We start from the raw sequence: 21111 nt of genomic DNA, 5'->3' as shown, positions 1-21111 counted from the left end.
TGTCAGCAGAGAGATGGCAGGGAGACAAGCGACGGAGAAGAGGGGGCTGACGGAAAGTGAAGGTTAGCTGAGGAGAGGGGGGAGGAAGAAAGCCGCAAAGATGAGATGAAGAGGGAGTGTGAAGAGGAGGACGTGGATCCAGACATGGGGAGCGCTGGGAAAGTGGGGCAGGAGGAGGAGGCGATGGACCGAGTGGCAATAAGACGAGAAGTGGGGGGCTTGGCTCTCCCTCAGAGAGATGAAAGAGTCCACGTGTGTCGTCTCTCTCTGCTTGTCACACTCCATTTTCCCACCTACAGACCGGACACACTCTGGCGTCGATAATCCTCTTGGAATGTCTTCACCAGGTTCCTTCTCTGATGATGGACAGTCAGTTTTCTGAGTTCACCCCCGACATAACTCCAATCATGCTTGCTGCTCACACCAACAACTACGAGATCATCAAGCTGTTGGTGCAGAGGAAGGTAACAACTCTCATGCAACTTCTCAGTCCTCCTGCTGGCTGTGTTTGACAACACCACTCTTGCAGGTCACCATCCCCAGACCGCACCAGATCCGCTGTGACTGTGTGGAGTGTGTCTCCAGTTCAGAGGTAGGCAGCTCACCTCAAAGTACACTATGTAGACATACTATGTAGATATACTGTGAATAGAGGGACGGTTGGCCATGACACTACTACCACTTACTGATGTTGGACCTATAGTTCTTCCACTTCAAACACTTTTGTCCCTGGGGTTCCACAATAAACCTACACAAAAAACCTCCTTGTCCATTGCAGGTGGACAGCCTACGGCACTCACGGTCTCGACTTAACATTTACAAGGCTTTGGCGTCACCCTCACTCATTGCACTGTCCAGCGAGGATCCGATCCTGACGGCCTTCAGATTGGGCTGGGAACTCAAAGAGCTCAGCAAGGTGCGTGTCCATTGTTTTGGTTCTCTCTCTTGTAGGGTGTCCTTTTCAACAGAGAGGAACCGCTAAGTGTAGACTAACCACTGGGCGATACAGCTTAAGACTATCGCAATACAGTATAAGTGTTTTATATCGGTCGATACTGATAATTATTGACCAGGACCAGGAGAAAACTATATTAAATGTAAACATTTTTATTTAAAATATTGCCTTCATTTGATTATAATCCCCTCAGCTATCAAGGCAGAAAGAAAGGAAATGTCAACACAACAATGGAAAACACTCAATGTAAACAACATTATAATATCACAATGAAAACTTAACAAAAAACGTTTTAAATTAAGGTGCAAAAGTAAGAAATATGTAAGAAATGCTAATAAAAAATGTAACAAAAGTGTGAAAATGTAAAAATAGAGAAATCTGTGAAGATATAATTTTTGCAGATTTAGTGCCAGGAATTTACAACTGTTCTCGGGTGAATGGCTACACTGGATATTAAGTTTCTCTTCTCGCTCTATGCAGAAATATCAACCACAAGACAACAAGACGGCACAACCAAACTTGATAGTTAGGGTCCGCCAGGCCCATTGCAAAAGGACTCCTTTGGAGTCCTTTTGCAATGGGCCAAAGGACCCTATTGAAACTGTAAGGTTTTATTCTTATTATTATTCTTTCTTTCCGCCACCTCTTTGAGCTGTAATTTGACCCACTTAACATGCTTCATAACTCACCATATTTGACACACACATCAGGACCTGCGAAAATTGCCATCTATTAAAAAAACTAAATCCCAAAAATCAAAAATGCGCTCTAGCGCCCCCTAGGAAAAAAAAAAAACAGACTGCTTGCAACTTCCGTTTGTAATGTCGTAGAGACATGAAACAAAAACCTCTATGTAGGACTGACTTAGACCTAGATCTCATAATTTTACATTCTCGGGCAAAAATCAACAGGAAGTTGGCAAAAACCCCTTCAAAACAAAATGTTCGCAAAAAATGCTATTTTTGCCTCTTTGAGCTGTAATTTGACCCCCTTCAAATGCTTCAAAACTCACCAAACTCGACACACAAATCAGGACTGGCAAAAATTAACATCTAATACAAAAAAAAACAGAAATCTAAATTGGGCTCTAGCGCCCCCTAGAAAAAACACAGACAAAACTGCTTGTAACTTCTGTTAGGAATGTCGTAGAAACATGAAACAAAAACTTCTATGTAGGTCTGACTAAGATCAGGGCTTGGGTTGAGGGGGCAGCAGTCAAAGCGGACCTGACCAACGCTGCTTGCAGCTTTAATTGATACTATTACCTAATTGAATGTTGGCATATAACTCCCACTAATCAGTGATCCCTTTCTGCGTTAGTCGGTTACCAGAAAGTGCCTTCGTTCATTCAAACAACCTTGCTTTGCAACTTCTGGTTTATTCCAACATAGAAGGGGAACTAAATTATGTGTCTATTGCAAGATATATAATGATATCGTTTTATCGCGCAGCCCTAATAGGAACATTAATCAACATTTATTATAATTTACCATTTTAAGTGGTTTGAAACTGCGCTCTCTTTGAACAGAGTGATCATTCTATACTCAGAGGAATATGAGAGAGGTGTTTTTACTGCGCTTTCATGGAGAGCTGAGCAGAGTAGGATGCCACAACACCTGCCAGAAATAATAAATAAGAATAATATATTTTATTTGTTATGCGGTTTTCATTTAAATACATTCTAACGTGTTACAGTAAAAAAACAATATCTCAAAACAATAAAAACTTAGCCAATAAAAACCGATAATACTAAAACTAAAACACTGTCATCGAAGAAAACACAAAAGATGCAAAATAGTGGGTTTTCTAACAGTGTGTCTTTTTATTTTCCATCCATCCATCCATTTTCTACCGCTTATTCCCATTGGGGTCGCGGGGGGTGCTGGTGCCTATTTCAGCTACAATCGGACGGAAGGCGGCGTACACCCTGGACAAGTCGCCTCCTCATCACAGGGCCAACACAGATAGGCAGACAACATTCACACTCACATTCACACACTAGGGACCATTTAGTGTTGCCAATCAACCTATCCCCAGGTGCATGTCTTTGGAAGTGGGAGGAAGCCGGAGTAGCCGGATAAAAAACGATAATACTAAATCTAAAACACTGTCATCGAAGCAAACACAAAAGATGCAAAATAGTGGGTTTTCTAACAGTGTGTCTTTTCATTTTAGTTATTTAAAAAATAATAACTTGATCAAAGGATCTCAGTATGCAGGTAAGTACTCTTTGAGCACATTCAACCAGTGGTGTACCGTAACGCCAGCAAGGCCTTCTCTGCTGGCCTAACACAACCAGAAATCATAATCATAATTGAAGATAAAAGTAATTTTTTATTTACTTTCTCTAAATATATAAAAGTATTCATATTCTCTTCATGTCATATTATGCTCCTTCCAGTGCTGATGTTCTTAGGTTCTAGACTTTTTATCCAATCAGAATTCAGCTATCTTATGTTGCCATGCGCTTCGAAATCTGCCAGAGGCCTTCAGACTCAGCGATATGAGCGTATGAGCGCTGAACGGGGACATACAGTGACAGACAGTTGCGATAGCCAATCAGATCACGAGTTGTTGTCAGTAAAGCCTTCTAGATGGCCTAAGGCAGATATATAGTGATGTTATGAGCCAGGTAACATAAGAATTCCATTACCCAGCATGCCACAGTACTGAAGAGCATGCGCAGTGGCCTCGTTTAGGTCGACATGCCGGGAGCTTGATGTTATTGATGGTCACGCAGTGGAGTAAACTTTATGTAATTTAGCCAACACGCCTCGTCTGCATTTTTTATGATTAGACAAGACAAAACATACATTTGCAAGGCCATTTTCAAGAAGGATATTTAAAGAGAAACTACATCTTGTGAGACGATGTCGGCCAATCCCGGAAGCGAGCACAGGGTTCCCGGCGATGAATTGTGAGTTCAGATATTCTATTTTCTTATTTTTTCCACGTTTAATATGGTTTTTTTTTTCAATTTAAAATTTTGACAGTACCACATAAGATATGTTTTAATTGCTGATGCGGGTTTATTGATAATTAAATTCGCCAGAAAATAACCCGTTTTATACAATGCCCAATATTGCGTAAATGTGTTTCTGTATAGTATTTCTCATCAATTATGGTATTTTGAGAGTTAATCATTGAAGTCGGACATTACTGAAGGCAAAGGTGGGAAACACGCGGCCGCCACTGCATTCAACAATACCACGATAATGATAACCGTGATAATTTTGGTTACAAAAACTGGGAATACGTGATATGACATTTTTATATCAGTACATCTCTACTCTACATGTATTTTCAGTGTCTCCACCATTGTAGTGGACAGGTCTACATTCCGTGTCACTGAAAAAAAAACTCTTTCTATCCTCTGCTTGTCTTGGGTAACTGCCATGATCTGTTTATATTATATATTGATATGGTTTTATCGCCCAGCCCTAATATGAACATTAATCTACATTTAAAATAATTTACCATTTTGGGCGCTTCGAAGCACTGCTCTTTTAGTAAAGGTTAAACCGTTTTTATCTTTTAACCTTTTTGAACAAGTCGTGCATGCTTTTATTTCAAGTCGCCTGGACTACTGCAATACACTTTATGCTGGCATTAGCCAAAAAAACTCTCTCTTGGTTGCAGTTAGTCCAGAACGCGGCAGCACGACTTTTAACAGGGAGCAGGAAACGCCAGCATATAACCCCAATTCTTCAGAGTTTGCACTGGCTCCCTGTTCATTTTAGAATTGATTTTAAAACATTGCTGTTTGTTTTTAAATCTTTACATGGACTGGCACCTCAGTATATTTCGGACCTCATCCAAATGTACATTCCTGCACATGCTCTGAGGTCCGGTTCCAGCTCGTGGTGGCCAAGACCAGACTTAAGACCAGGGGAGACAGGGCCTTCTCTGTGGTCGGCCCTAAGCTCTGGAACACTCTGCCACTCCATGTTCAAACTGCTTCCACAGTGGACTCTTTTAAGTCTCGTCTTAAGACACACTTTTATTCTTTGGCTTTTAACACTACGTGAGTTGTGTGGTCCTCTGTCCTCTGTTGTCCTCTGTGTTTTTTATACACTTTGATTTCTGTTTTACTGTTTTACTTGATTTTACCCTCTAAAATTTGTTTTAATCATTTATTTTTATATTGTTTTTTATATTGGTTTTATATTTATTTATTTTTTGTTTTTATTCAGTCATTGGTGGAGCATAATATTGTATTTTTAATATTGTTTTTAACATGGCTGTGCAGCACTTTGGAAACGTTATTGTTGTTTAAATGTGTTATATAAATAAAGTGGATTGGATTGGATTGGATCTTTTAGAACACAGTGATCATTCTATAATCAGAGAGGAATATGAGACAGAGTTTTTTTTTACTGTGCTTGCAAGGACAATTCAACAGAGTAGGGTGCCCCAACGCCTGCCAGAAATAATAAACAATAATAATATGCTTTATTTGTTATGCACTTTTCATTTAATTGCATCTTTGTTACTCTACAAACCAATATTCAAAACAATAAAAGCTTAGCCATAACAACAGATACAAAATACTAAAACATTGTCATTGAAGAAAACAAAACATGCAAAATAGAGGGTTTTCTAACTGTGTGTCTATTTATTTTAGTTATTTAAAAAAACAACTTTGTCAAAAGATCTCAGTATGCGTATAAGTACTTTTTGAGCACATTACACAATACCCTGATAATAATGATTACCGTGATAATTTTGGTCACAATAACTGCGAATCCATGATATGACATTTTCATATTGTTACATCCCTACTCTACATGTATTCTCTGCGTCTCCACCATTGTCGTGGACAGGTCTACTTTCTGTGTCACTGCAAAAAAATGGAATAAAACAAAAAAACTGTTTCTATTCTCCACTCCTCTTCGTATTTGCGATAGGTTTCCTATTTTTTAGGGCTATTTCTGTTTCAGCGCTCCTTTCTATGTTTACTTTCTGGTTCATTTGGCGCAGTTCTCCGCACCTGCCTTCATTTAGTGATTGGTGTTCCTACCTATTGTCTACACTAATCATGACCTGTTTTGCAACCGTCTCTCCATTCACTCAGAGCAGGTTGATTGCTCGCTCTGCACGACAATTTACTTTTGTTTTGCTATTGCTTTGGTAATGTGTTGGCTGTATGCTAAGCATTGCTAAATGTTACTTTTATTATTCTGCTTGAATATGTTTTTGTGCACTTCCCTGTTGCACTTATATTGCATTAATTAAAGACTCTTACCTGCTTCTGCTGCTTTAAGCCTTTCCCATTTTGGTAACATGACCGTCGCTATAAATGACCGGAACATAACAGTAACGCTGCTTCATTTTTAGAAAAACCTTAAAACCGCGCCAAAAAGTTTGTTTTGGTCTTACGCAGTAACATGAAATTGTCCATGTGTTGCATGAGAAGGGAGGGGGTAGCTGTCAAAACACAATCATGCGTTAAGCGTTTATATGTATTTTTAAATGCACAAATGCGACAAAATATAAATCTATGTTTTAAATAGAAGAAAATTCAATTAATAATTTTTATGAGCTCTTTGGGGGCTTCTAGAGGTCCACTTTATTACACAAGACTACTTCTCGTACCAGAAAATAAATCTTTAGGTCTCAAGGTAAATGACAAAATATTAATTTACAAAGACAAAGACAAAAAAAAAAGTTTGCCTGCTCTTGAATGGGATTGTGCTGAAAATCTTACATTTCCCCTCGGGGCTTATTAAAGTAGTTCTGATTCTGAGACTAATTAGTAAATATAATCAGCGTATTACTGCTGTGAAAATTGTACCTTGTTAGATCACTTGTCACTGAAAATGGTGGTTTTATTAGAATAACGAATTACCACTGCAAGTAGCACAAGAGTAAACAGCAATGATAACAAAGATGTCTTCTCTGCAGGTGGAGAATGAGTTCCGTCAGGAGTATGAGGAACTGTCTCAGCAGTGTAAACGTTTTGCCAAGGACCTTCTGGACCAGGCCAGGAGTTCCAGGGAACTTGAGACCATCCTGAACCACAGGGACAATGACCAGAGCGAAGAACTGGACCCTAGACAGTGCCACGACTTGGCCAAACTCAAGCTAGCCATCAAATATCACCAAAAAGAGGTGCGTGTGTAACCGGTGGTCTTTTCCTCTGCGTTGTGTGTGATTAATGGAAGACGACCGACACCATGGGTTTCTCCACTGCACTTTACTGATAATACAGAACACAATTGTCATCAAAAACTTTCTGCCATCGTCGAGCCCCTCTCCCGTTATCGTAGACAAAAAGGCGGGCGTATTTACATACACAGTAAAATGAAAACATACCTGATAATACAGAACACAATTGTCATCAAAAACTTTCTGCCATCGTCGAGCCCCTCTCCCGTTATCGTAGACAAAAAGGCGGGCGTATTTACATACACAGTAAAATGAAAACATACCTGATAATACAGAATACAATTGTCATCAAAAACTTTCTTCCATCGTCGAGCCCCTACACAAATATAATAATGAACAAGAAATGAATTAAGGTTCTTAACAAGACAAAATATTTTCTGTCGTCGCATGGACGCCAACCTCTCCCGTTATCATAGACAAAAAGGGAAGTTGGAGGGCGTGTTCAACGCATATAAAAAGACAGGTGTCACAGTAATTATTGCAGTAGGAGGGACAACGAGACAGTGGTTCCACATTGACAAAACATCAAACAATATTCAGGTATTTGCATGTAACTTACATATTTTGTGTAATTATAACAATAATAAAATATTTGAAAATACATTATTTACAAGACGTAATTGACCCTGTTACACGTGTACAAGTTTAGCCACATTGCTGATCAATCAATTGCTGTTATCATGTCTTCATAAAACATAGGTTCAAGCTTCTTGTGTGCAGACATTTTTTGTTTTTTTCAGAGCTGTTTCTTACCTGCTAACAGTTTTGACTGACACTTCAGCCATTGTCAGAGCTGTCGTAGTTGGAAGTTCGGCTGAACTCTTACCTAGGTAAGAAACGTCTCTTACGCAAAAAGATTTGTTTGCACACAATAATCTGTTACCCACATTGGGTAACAAGACGTGTGTGTTAGCTCGAACACACCATCAGGAATATGAGTTCCTTCCAACGGACACGTAGATTGGACTGAAAGCAAAGGTTTTGCGGGTAGTACCCCGGAGACAAGAACATATTTTTCTGCTTGTGTAGCAGACAGCATGAAGAAAGGCGTCTGCAAAGAAAGGAGCAGAATAGACGGCTGAAAGAGGACTAAATGAGATAACAAGCTGCAGCCGTACATAGAAAAGAGCTTTAATGGGAGAGAAGGAGGAAGGGAAAAACGGAGAGCTTGGGGGATTAAGCGCATAAGAGGCAAGATTTAACGGCATGGTGAGAAGGCACCCAAGGCACCTCTTCTTCTGTCCGTCTGTTTCTCACCGCCGCCGCCACCGCCTGCGGCTTCCTTCAGCAGACGCGTGCTGCCAGACAGATGAAAGCAGAAAGACATGATGGCAGCAGCAAGATCTTACAGGGACGAGGATGGTGGGCGAAGTTTCAGCAGGTAGTAAAGAAGTATGATGAAGATCTCAAGTGGAGGGAATGAGGCTGGTTTTTTAGATGATGATAAACAGCAACACATAAAAATTACATGACCAAATGTACTGAATGAGATATAGAAGAGATGTAAAATCCCTGCCCCATTAAAATCTGATGGCAGTGTTTGAGAATAACAAAAATAATCTCAGGTCCGTGATCAAATAATGCAGTTCTCAAGGGAGTGAGGAAGAGCATGCAGGAAGACTGCACGCTACATATATTCATATTTAATCAGCATCGCGTGTGGCGCAGGCAAGGACGAGACGAGGCAGACGCCAGCGCGCGAGCAAGACGCGGGCAGGAAGTCTAGTGCCGTCACCATGACAACGGCAGATGTTAGTAAACAGACACCTAATTAGCCTCTCCAGACACCCTGAGCTTGTATGTCTTTATAGCTGTTAGTGAGGGCTAATCTGGTCTTTGTGCTCACCGTGATGGAATATTACATCATTATACACATTATATTTCACCTGCTGCTTTCACTTGCTGTCCTGCAGCTCGCACCTGCTTTTATTTTTGTGTGCGTGCATGCGTGCATGCGTGCATGCGTGTGTGCGTGTGTGTGTGTGCGCGTGTGTGTTCTGGCACATCACTCATTGTGATGGAGGTCGCAGGGTTGCGCTAAGAACTGCCACCGTGTTTTACCATCATGGAGCTTCATGGGACAATTACATAATGCTCTGATTGTGTGCGCGAGATGGGCTCTTGTGTCACACACACACACACACACACACACACACACACACACCTGCGTGCTTTTCATGAAAAGATGTGCAGGATGTTTGAAACATTCAATGCCTTTAAATACAAAGCGACGTTTCATTATTCACATTTGTTAATGCCACCAAGATGATCCACCCACTGACTACCTACTATTGGGGGGGTGAGAGAGAGAGAGAGAGAGAGAGAGAGAGAAAGAGAGAGCAGAGCTCGTCAGCATCCACTAATGTGATCTATGCAAATCACATCTGCAATATAGTCAGCAATCAATACAACACACACACACACACACGCACTCACACACACACACGCACGCACACACACACACGAGTGCCTTCATCTTGTTTTTTTAATCGTCACTTTTTCTCTCTGGATCGACTAGCCCCACTCCTCAATTTCTGGCGAATGAACCCCGATGTAAACATCCATACGGACTGCTTTGCAATCGCTCCTCCAGTTACATATTACAAACTTTCCTCAACTTACGAGCATGCTGCCTTACACGAGTGAGCTCTTATCTCAAAGCAGCCCCGCCAACCGGAATTAATTAAAATCAATTCAATATGTGCTAAGCCCCCCAAAAACACCACCATTTATTTAACATTTTACATGCTATTTAAAAAGAAAAACACACTTTCAGACAAGAAACATTATCGGCATATTATTCTTTTAATCTTAAGCAATTGTTTTTCATACAGCAAGTTGATGTTCCTCTCGTGACATCTGGTTACACTGTGTCTGCCGTGGAACAAAAGGAACTAGGAAATCACTGTTTATGGAAGAAAGACGCATCATTTAATTAATGCAATCGCTTCTCCGCTAACAGCGGGATACTCAGAAAAGTGGATAACTTTGGAAAGTGGAGATTGTACACGCTATGATAACAACAAGCTCACGTTTAGAGCACAATGTATGCATTATTCATGCTCTGGTTACACAGACTGAGCCTTTAACCTTCAATAATTAAGGCTACCATCGATGCACATATCACGGATGAATGATAAACATCACACACACAACCACAGACCAACTAGCAGAACAGAAAGTTGCTGCTTAACATCATTGACTTTACCTATACTGTAAATGATTTCATTATTGTTGTCCTGTCTGAGCTTTTTCATTTGTATTATTTTTAATTCACACATTGTAACCTGTTATCCAACTTATCGGGTTATAGTATGATTTTGTTGCTACATTTAAAACACTTTCTTCTGGTCTCCATACGGTGTAATGGTGGTTTTTTGGTCAAAAGTTTGCATAGATTATGTTTTACAGACCATCTTCAAGCCGCTTTCTGACCATCTCTTCAAAATGAGCCGTTTTGTGGGAGGTCTTATTTACGTGACTTCTCTTTGACTGCGCCTTCTCCCCGTCATCTTTGTTGTATTTTTTTAGCTCTTCCATATGGAGTCTACTGACAGATATAAGTTGGAACTCTACACTACTTTGTATTAGAAAACAACCACGGAGGATGCATGTGTATGTAGGATTTCTGAATTGTTGCTTTTTTTAGAATATTTTTAAAAAATCTCACGTACCCTTTGGCATACCTTCAAGTACCTCCAGGGGTACGCGTACCCCTATTTGAGAACCACTGCCATACAGTATTTGGGTAATCTGCTGATGTCACCATTTAGTAAAACGTCACAAATGGAACAAATTCTGAACAACTTGTTTGAAGGAAGAAATTGATTTCAAATTTTCGAGACTTATGCGAATCCCAAATACACAAAAACATGTATCAATAAGAAGAGTTGGTTTTGCATAATAGGTCCCCTATAATGAATGTGTGTTGGAATCATTCAATACATCTTTTTTTAAGCGTTTGATAGATGCCGAACTATTCATCAGGTGTGAGTGAGTGTGTGTCTCCTGGCTACCAGACCATACTTGCCTCATCATGTATGTTCTCCTTGTGTGTGTGTTCAAGAATCAACAGCATCGCTCACCGTTTACACACTTGAAGCAAACTCAGAGGATGAATTAAACAATCAGAGAAAAAAGTTGTGGCTTACATTACCTAATTAGCAAGCAGCCTTCTCCCGAACGTCAATGGCTGTTTGTTGCAACGAAACAAATTCATCCCGCTGATTACACCATTCAGTGAAAACACCAAACAAGTGATGAAAAGGACCGTTAAAAAAAGTGGAGAGGAGACACAAAAGCATACTTCATATTTACATATAAATCACAAGATTGAATTTGTGCTAGCAAGGCCTTGGTTTAGCATATTGCTTTGTCAAGTGGTATTGGCAGATTACATCAGGTTTCAGTGTAATTGAATCAACCAGCCCTACATAGTATAGTCTGCGTTAGCATACGGCTCACTTTAGAGGTCAGATGAGTCGCCAATCAAATTACTGTAGACGGAAATAAAGTCTTTGTGCAACACTTTTAATAAGACACACCGAATGCTGCAAAAAACTTAATTCTCAAATGTTATTTTCCCAAACCTTGCATAGCGAGTCAAAAAGTATGCAGACATTATTCATGTAACATTGAAATGATCTGTAATATACACAAATCCACATATTACACGTTTTTACACAGTCAGCTACGGCCCGACCTCAATGTTTCGTCATTAGGGGTGAGCTATACTGCAAATTTTTATATTGATCAAATGAATACAGTCAGTATTACTGATATCTAGGGCCACTATGACTAATCGATTATTTTGATTAGAAAAAAATATTTGATTTACTGTATATTCTGCCGCTTTGATTAATGTTTGAGTGAGTGCAACTACAAACCCCGTTTCCATGAGTTGGGAAATTGTGTTAGATATAAATATAAATGGAATACAATGATTTGCAAATAATTTTCAACCCATATTCAGTTGAATATGCTACAAAGACAACATATGTTGTGTTCAAACTGATAAACTTTTTTTTTGTGCAAATAATCATTAACTGTAGAATTTGATGCCAGCAACACGTGGCAAAGAAGTTGGGGAAGGTGGCAATAAATACTTATAAAGTTGGGGAATGCTCATCAAACACTTATTTGGAACCTCCCACAGGTGTGCAGGCCAATTAGGAACAGGCGGGTGCCATGATTGGGTATAAAAGCAGCTTCCATGAAATGCTAAGTATTCACAAACAAGGATGGGGCGAGGGTCACCACTTTGTAAGCAAATTGTCAAACAGTTTTAGAACAACATTTCTCAATGAGCTATTGCAAGGAATTTAGGGATTTCACCATCTACGGTCTGTAAAATCATCAATAGGTTCAGAGAATCTGGAGAAATCACTGCACGTAAGCGATGATATTACAGACCTTTGATCCCTCAGGCGGTATTGCATCAAAAACCGACATCAGTGTGTAAAGGATATCACCACATGGGCTCAGGAACACGTCATAAAACCACTGTCAGTAACTACACTTGGTCGCTACATCTGTAAGTGCAAGTTAAAACTCTACTATGCAAAGCGAAAGCCATTTATCAACAACACCCAGAAACGCCGCCGGCTTCGCTGGGCCCGAGCTCATCTTAAATGGACTGATGCAAAGTGGAAAAGTGTTCTGTGGTCTGACAAGTCCACATTTCAAATTGTATTTGGAAACTGTGGACGTGGTGTCCTCTGGAACAAAGAGGAAAATAACCATCCGGATTGTTATAGGCGCACATTTCAAAAGCCAGCATCTGTGATGGTATGGGGGTGTATTAGTGCCCAAGGCATGGGTAACTTACACATCTGTGAAGGCACCATTAATGCTGAATGGTCCATACAGGTTTTGGAGCAACACATGTTGTCATCCAAGCAACATTATCATGGACGTCCCTGCTTATTTCAGCAAAACAATGCCAAGCCACGTGTTACAACAGCGTGGCTTCATAGTAAAAGAGTGCGGGTACTTTCCTGGCCCGCCTGCAGTCCACATCGAAAATGTGTGGTGCATTATGAAGCGTAAAATACGACAGCGGAGATCCCGGACTGTTGAACGACTGATGTTCTAAATAAAACAACAATGGTAAAGAATTCCACTTTCAAAGCTTCAACAATTAGTTTTCTCAGTTACAAAATGTTTATTGAGTGTTGTTAAAAGAAAAGGTGATGTAACACAGTGGTGAACATGCCCTTTCCCAATTATTTAGGCACTTGTTGCAGCCATGAAACTCTTAGTTAATTATTATTTGTGAAAAAAAAATAAAGTTTATAAGTTTGAACATCAAATATCTTGTCTTTGTAGTGCTTTCAATTTAATATGGGTTGAAAAGGATTTGCAAATCATTGTATTTTGTTTATATTTACATCCAACACAGTTTCCCAACTCATATGGAAACAGGGTTTGTAATACTATTTGATACAATCCAGACCACCTGGAGTGCCTAAAACTTTAAATACGGCCATAATTTCTGCACGACCACTGTAATAGAGAGCACACGAGAGCGGTGGTCTATGGGTATCATGATCTGTGTTATAGTTAAAATTGTAATTTCAATGTCGAACGTTTGGTTATGGCATGCAGAAAACAATATAAGTTAATTTAAATAAGTTTCCCTAAACATGTATTGACTCAAACACCAAAAATGCACTGTTATTGGTTGTATTACCTAATTCAGGGTATTATTCACACCTCCATTCTAATAAGTAGGAAGTTTCTGGCTAACTTTTTGGTTTCGCGGCAATGCAATGTGTCGCTCTTCACATGCGCAGAGCACTTCTCAGTTTTATGCTTTACTAACTGGCAGCAGTATGAAGATGGATTTTCCCAGGTGCTAATTTTGATGGCGAGTCAGTGTCTACTATTTATGGCAATGGAGGAGAGAATATAACAGTAAATACTAACAATAGGTTAGATATGTGTAAGAGATACGTTACCAATGTTAGCTCTTATTTGAGACTGTAGCGTGACCGTTCTCTGGCAAAATAAAGACAGATTTTCCTAAACAATAATTTAAATTGGATCAGTGCCTGCCTACTGTGTGTAGCAATGGACCAGTTAGTGTTAGGATCCATTATTATGTTCCGGAAGTAGCTCGTAGCTTAGTTTACTCCATAACAGGCTCAAACCTCCATTGTTTACAACTCGAAGCAGCTTTGCAGAGGAGTTATTAACATGATATAGATGAGAAAAGCCTTCTATTACCAAAATAAAAGCTAGCATAGTTCCAGACCTGTACGTCCGCCCGCATCTTCCTTGGTGTCTACAACAAACCACGGTGAGCCCGCTGGCATCGCTAAATCATCTGGGATGGGATGTTGTGGTGAAAGTCACTCAAAACAGATAGCTGGTTGCTGTCACTAAAGTCCATTGTGCAAAATAAAAGCAAGAAAGCTAAAAGACTACACAAAATGTGACATCACTGTTGAAAAGAGCATGAAAAAAACTCACTAAATAAGATGTCATCAAAATGTATTTTTTCTTACATATAACTCTTGGAGCAAGAAAAAAAATTAGCTTTTGGCTTGTGCCCAAAACTTTCCTATGTCAAAAACCATGAGTTTGTAAAAAATATAAAAATACTGATTATGAATATAATAACAATGCAACAATATGAATAACACAGCCAAAAACACATTGGTTGATTGATTGAGAAGTTTGACATCTTAAAGAATTAAATCCATGTAATGCTTTAAAAATGCAAATGAATGGCACAAAAAGCCAAAAGGCTTGTTTCCTTTGTGGTCCATAATGGACCACATGACGATATCTGTGATAATACACATACAAGAGAACTGAAAAACGCTAGTATCAATCTACCCACCCAGACTATTTGTCTTTGTTATGGGTTAAATATTTGTGAGTGGTTTTAATCATATTTTTCCAATAAAAAGATAAAGCTCTAAATTGTAAACATGTTGGGATGTTTAATAGAATTGAAGAAAGGGTCAGGCAATATAGACTTTTATGTTGACGCCTTTCCAATAAACATGTTGCGTTCATGCAGGAGTTGCAGAGCGACTTGGTGTATTTCCAGAATCAATATCTTGTCGCAAACATGCCAACTCAGCAAGCTGCTGAAATACGAATGCCTTTACCTCACTACACTTCATGCTCCCCTCCACGGGTTAACAGCACATCACAAGTATCCATTAAGAGTTGAATAAAAAAAGGAGTTTGGGGCCTCCACGGAGCGCCGGGCCTTTCACTGAGCTTATTTCCTTGCCCGAGTCACCTCCCCGGAGTCACCGCATGGCGCATGGATGCTTTTATTAATCAAGTTTAGTTCAAGAAAGACAAATTAGCCCCTCCTGCTCTTGTTTGCGTCATCACTGAAATGTTAGGTATGGAAAACAAATGAGAATCTTTGTGGCAAGAATGAGTCCGTGTGGCTGAACTGGCAACATTTTAATTCAGGGAATCACTTCTGTGTCTTTGGAAGTCAACTATAGCAAGCAGCCCAGATTTAATTTTATGAATTCTTTTTTTGAATTTTTGAAAGTAAGCCGTGTTTCGTGGGGCGTTTGAGGGTCCTCACACTCGGGTTGATAGCAGCCTCATGACCAACTTTGCTTCAAACTTAGACTATGTCAGACGGACAGTGGAGGAAGCGGAGGAAAGAGCAGCTTTGGTTTCTGAGCCCTCATTAGCATACTGGTGTCATAGCAACAGGAAAACTAAACCAGAGCCAAGCGAGATACAGTATCTAGGATGGAGGATGGAGGAAGAATAAAAGAGAGGGGGAAAATGAAGGCATTTAAAAGTGAGGAAGAAAGGAGGATGAGAAAAAATAAGTTGACGACGAGGTGGAAGAAGAGAACACAAGAAAATAATAAAAAAAGAAAGATTAAATAAAGGGTGTCTGAAGTACAGTTTGGTGGGGCATTTTTGACTCAAAGCTCATTTTTTATTGTCATTTACTAAAAACATATATTTTTTTAAATTAATGACAAAGCCGAGGTTTCGCACCAGTGTCTAATTTTAGTTCATTGAGATTTGTCTCATCGACATAAATCCTGGATAGTTACTGTATGAGCTCAGTAAACAATAATGTTAGACCAGCCAAACAGCAGATAACCTTAAAGCCTCACAGTATTCCAACAGAAAATGAAAGCCGATAAAGGTTATGTTGCTTTGGCAATGATCCTTTAAATGTAATTATTTAGTTCACAGCAAGCCATACGTCAATATCAACACATCGAACCTTGCTGCACACCTTTAGCATTTTTGTCAATATATAAAAACTCTTTTTTTTTACTTTTTTCTCACAACTGAGCAGTTTTTTCTTCCAACTCCTGTCCGAAGGCTGAGAGCTTGAGGGTTCTCCACTGGGTCTCAGCTGCTATCTGGTATTGGACTCTTCTTGATGGAGATGTCAGCTGTTGTTCCAATTAATTCAGTTTGGTGGTTTGATAAAACAAATTAACTATACTAGGACAAGTACCGTTATTTTTCGGCTATAGGGCACAGCTGAATCGCTGCACCCACCTTATTTTGGACAAATTTTATTGTGTACATATATTTACCGCACAAAGCTTTAGGCCGCAAGTGTGCAAAATTGAGACTCTAAATATTTACACTGGCACTAGTGTACATTTACATATTTAACATAAGACAGTGCCTGAAACATGGCAAAAAGTAGCGTAACAGAGAGCTCGTTGAGCAAGATCTTGGTCCTTTTTCTCTTCCTGTGCTGAAGCCACCGAAAAAAACAAGTTCGGGCTTTAAAACATTTCAGGGCCCATTGGTGGTGGTGGATTTCAGTTACGTGTGGCGGATGTTTCATTTTTCGATGGCCAGGTTGATCGTCTTTGGATTTGGAGCCGCATCTTGTGCATTTTGCATTTCCGTTTCTTTCTCATGATGAGGGTGAGTCCATAACACGCTAAATGTGTGAATGTATTTGACCTGTTGTGAACAATTTCATTGTTTCCATCGTGACTCGTTTGACAAATGTATTCTAATGTGATGAGGCTATATTTATTGCCGACATGTGAACCTTGTCAACCAGCAAAAATCGGAAAATCAGTTGCAGCATTGTATAAAGCGCAGGGTACAACTCATGGGAAAAAAGTAGCGCCTTATAATACAGAAATGGCAGTATACTGTAGTACAATCTACATATAAACAACACATATGATAGGTAAACCTCTCGAAATCACAGGAATATTGTGCCATATACAGTATAGTCAAGGCCTACACACAATGGAAATCAGGGGTACCCAAACCTTTTGCCTCGTAGGACCAAAGTGAAAATGTGCCATTGGGCTGCGGGCCAAACACAGCAATTTTAAACATGAAACACAAGTAGCCGAAATGCAAATATTATAGTTCCCGCTCTTTGGCAGTCCAAATGAAACGACTGGGGGGGGCAACACTTAGGGCACCTTTGCTGTAGAAATTCTTACTTATGACAAAAGCTATAGTGTACCAACATTTATCTCTGACAGCCACCTGTTCTGTTGCTCGCGTACAGTATAAAATAAGTAGTGTGCTGTAAACCGTGAGCCGAGCTCATCATAAAGTTGTCTGGTACAGTTGTCCAATCATTGTGTCAAATGTCCATATTATCATACTATCTGTTACCTTCACTTCCCACATTTCTTCAACTTTTCCATCACCCCTATTCAAGTTTTTCTCCAGATTTTCATGTTCATAAGCTGAGTGGAGAACACGGATGACTCGGGTAAAGGAGTGTCATGCCTGTGAAGCAGGTCTTATGTTTGATCATGTTATGTTTAGTTTTTTGGACATTCAGCTCTTGCGTTTGCACTTCCTTGTTTTCTTTGTCACCATGGCTACTCATTAGTTCCCACCTTGTCACTCCCCTGCCTTTAGTCCCACACCTGTTTCTCATTACCACAGCTACTATTTAAATCATTTACTTTCTGTCCATCGGTCAGGGAACTTTGCATTTTGCCTTCATGCCTGCTATTGCTTACTGCTTGCTGCACATCCTTCATGCCCTCGATCACCTGCCACGCACCTTGCTGTTCATGCCTCTTGTTTTTGTCACAGTAAGTGTTTTGTTTTAGTTGTTTATAGCCATGCCATCGTGCTGTTTTTGTTTATAGTTCATTCATGCCATTGAGCAAGTGTTTTGGTTTCACGTTTATAGTTATAGCCTAGTATTATACCTCCTTGTGAGCGCCCTTTGTTTGATTATTTTTGTATTTAGTGTATAAATAAATAACCAAGTACCTGAACTCACGCCTGGCTCGTCCCGTATCCTCTCTGCATCTAAGAAGCAAAATTAATCCACATCAAAGTCCTGACAAGGAGGACACTTTTGGCAAAATTCATGTTGACCTTTTGGCAAAGACCTCAGATGCTGCAAGCCGATACCTGAAACAAGCGTTACAATACACGGCTTGGACGTCGCCTGGGTCAACAAGGTCCACGTCAAGTTTCAGGGAACCAGGACACTAACGAAAAAAAATTGGCCACTCGGAAAAGACATTCTTAGATGTATATTTCGTCATAAAAAGTTACAAGGTAATGCAGAAAATAATCTGCCAAACATAAAGGGGGCAGAGTAAATCTAACACATCCAGAGTGGTGTATAAAGAGAGTATGGCCAACTCTTTTCATATGTATACTGTACATATATGTATACACATACAGTACATATGTATATACATATATATATATATATATATATATATATATATATATATATATATATATATATACTGCCATATACTGTGTGGCAGTATATGGCAGTATATACAGTACATACACATTGCGTGTGTATATGGATATATATATATATATATATATATATATATATATATATATATATATACAGTGGGGCAAAAAAGTATTTAGTCAGCCACCAATTCTGCAAGTTCTCCCACTTAAAATGATGACAGAGGTCTGTAATTTTCATCATAGGTACACTTCAACTGTGAGAGACAGAATGTGAAAAAAAAATCCAGGAATTCACATTGTAGGAATTTTAAAGAATTTATCCGTAAATTATGGTGGAAAATAAGTATTTGGTCAGATTCAGTCATGCCTACATCCAATCATGGCAACTCCTATATTCCTGTTGTGACAACCAAGAGAGTAAACATAGGGAAACTGAGCCACCCTGCTAACCTAATCAATCTCATTCCTAACTTCTCCTAATCAAAGCCAACATCGAAGCCTGTCAATAACATCATCAGGATGGGTCTATTGAATGTCAGGTCTCTGAATAACAATTTTTTTTAGTCAATGATTGTATTACCACTTCTAAATATGACTTTATGTTTTTAACTGAAAAATGTTAAAACAATGGAAATTGTCAGAGTCGGATGATTGTCGATTTTGTTGTAAGGAGTCTGACTCCACCCACAATTACATCGAAATTGTTGGTCAAAAGCTAATGAAGATTTTGGAGAAGTGGGGTATTAGGTTTTTGTGGTCGTTCTATGTATGTTTTTTACGTTTAATGCGCCGTCTGGAGCGTGTTAGACAGCCTGCTGATCACTAAACAATGCTTGAACGTATACAGTGGAGTGCATCAAATGTGGCCGCAAAATTATATTTTGAAGCATTAAAAGCATGTTTTATTGTAAATTTTTGAGCTGGAGTATGCTTACAACTATACTGTATTGAGATGTATTATGATTTTTTTTTTTCTGGAAAACCAACGTCAAAACGACCGCAATGTATGCCGCACGAAACCCTTGGTAGCAAACATGACGCCTTTTACGAAGTTGGCCATACTCTCTTTATACACAACTCTGGACTGCTTATCAGCGTTTGCCTTGACCAAATGTCACTTTAATATTAGAGTGGAGGGTTTGTGTAGAGCAGGGGTCACCAACGCGGTGCCCGCGGGCCCCAGGTTGCCCGTAAGGACTAGATGAGTCGCCCGCTGACCTGTTCTAAAAATAACTCAAATAGCAGCACTTACCAGTGAGCTGCCTCTATTTTTTAAATTTTGTTTATTTACTAGCAAGCTGGTCTCGCTTTGCTCGACATTTTTAATTCTAAGAGAGACAAAACTCAAACAGAATCTGAAAATCCAAGAAAATATTTTAAACACTTGGTCTTCACTTGTTTGAATAAATTCATTTATTGTTTTACTTTGCTTCTTATAACTTTCAGAAAGACATTTATAGAGGAAAAAATACAACCTTAAAAATGTTTTTAGGATTTTTAAACACCTTTTTACCTTTTAAATTCCTTCCTCTTCTTTCCTGACAATTTAAAACAATGTTCAAGTCATTATTTTTTTTATTGTAAAGAATAATAAATGCGTTTTAATTTAATTGTTCATTTTAGCTTCTTTTTTTTGACGAAGAATATTTGTGAAATATTTCTTCAAATTTTTAATTAAAATTTCCCAAAAATATTCTGGCAAATCTAGATAATCTGTAGAATCAAATTTAAATCTTATTTCAAAGTCCTTTGAATTGCTTTTAAAATGTTTGTTCTGGAAAATCTAGAAGAAATAATGATTTGTCTTTGTTAGAAATAAAATTAATTAATCTTAATCAGGAAAAATTACAAATGATGTTCAATAAATTCTTTTTTTAATTTTTTCAAAAAGATTCGAATTAGCTAGCTTTTCTCTTAATTTTTTTCGGTTGAATTTTGAATTTTAAACAGTCGAAATTGAAGATAAACTATGTTTTAAAATTTAATTTTAATTGTTTTCCTGTTTCTTCCTCTTTTAAACCGTTCAATTAAGTGTTTTTTTCATCATTTATTCTCTACAAAAAACCTTGCGTAAAAGGAAAAAAAATGTACGACGAAATGACAGACAGAAATACCCATTTTTATATATATATATATATATATATATATATATATATATATATATATATATATATATATATATATATATATATATATGTATATATATATATATAAATGTATTTATTAAAGGTAAATTGAGCAAATGGGCTATTTTTGGCAATTTATTTAAGTGTGTATCAAACTGGTAGCCCTTCGCATTAATCAGTACCCAAGAA

At 38.7% G+C, this 21111-nt stretch overlaps 1 protein-coding gene across 1 annotated transcript in view; it reads left to right on the top strand.

The window, feature by feature from the left end:
* Nucleotides 1-21111, top strand: part of trpc5a (transient receptor potential cation channel, subfamily C, member 5a) — a 138441-nt gene that overhangs the window by 75188 nt on the left and 42142 nt on the right. The window contains exons 4-7 of the mRNA XM_061912664.1: nucleotides 348-464; nucleotides 530-592; nucleotides 779-916; nucleotides 6860-7066. Of these exons, the coding sequence (XP_061768648.1) occupies nucleotides 348-464; nucleotides 530-592; nucleotides 779-916; nucleotides 6860-7066 (525 nt within the window). The remainder of the gene's footprint in view (nucleotides 1-347; nucleotides 465-529; nucleotides 593-778; nucleotides 917-6859; nucleotides 7067-21111) is intronic.

This window comes from Nerophis ophidion, linkage group LG10, assembly GCF_033978795.1.
Source record: "Nerophis ophidion isolate RoL-2023_Sa linkage group LG10, RoL_Noph_v1.0, whole genome shotgun sequence".
NCBI lineage: Eukaryota > Metazoa > Chordata > Actinopteri > Syngnathiformes > Syngnathidae > Nerophis > Nerophis ophidion.
This window is presented reverse-complemented; position numbering and strand designations above follow the sequence as displayed.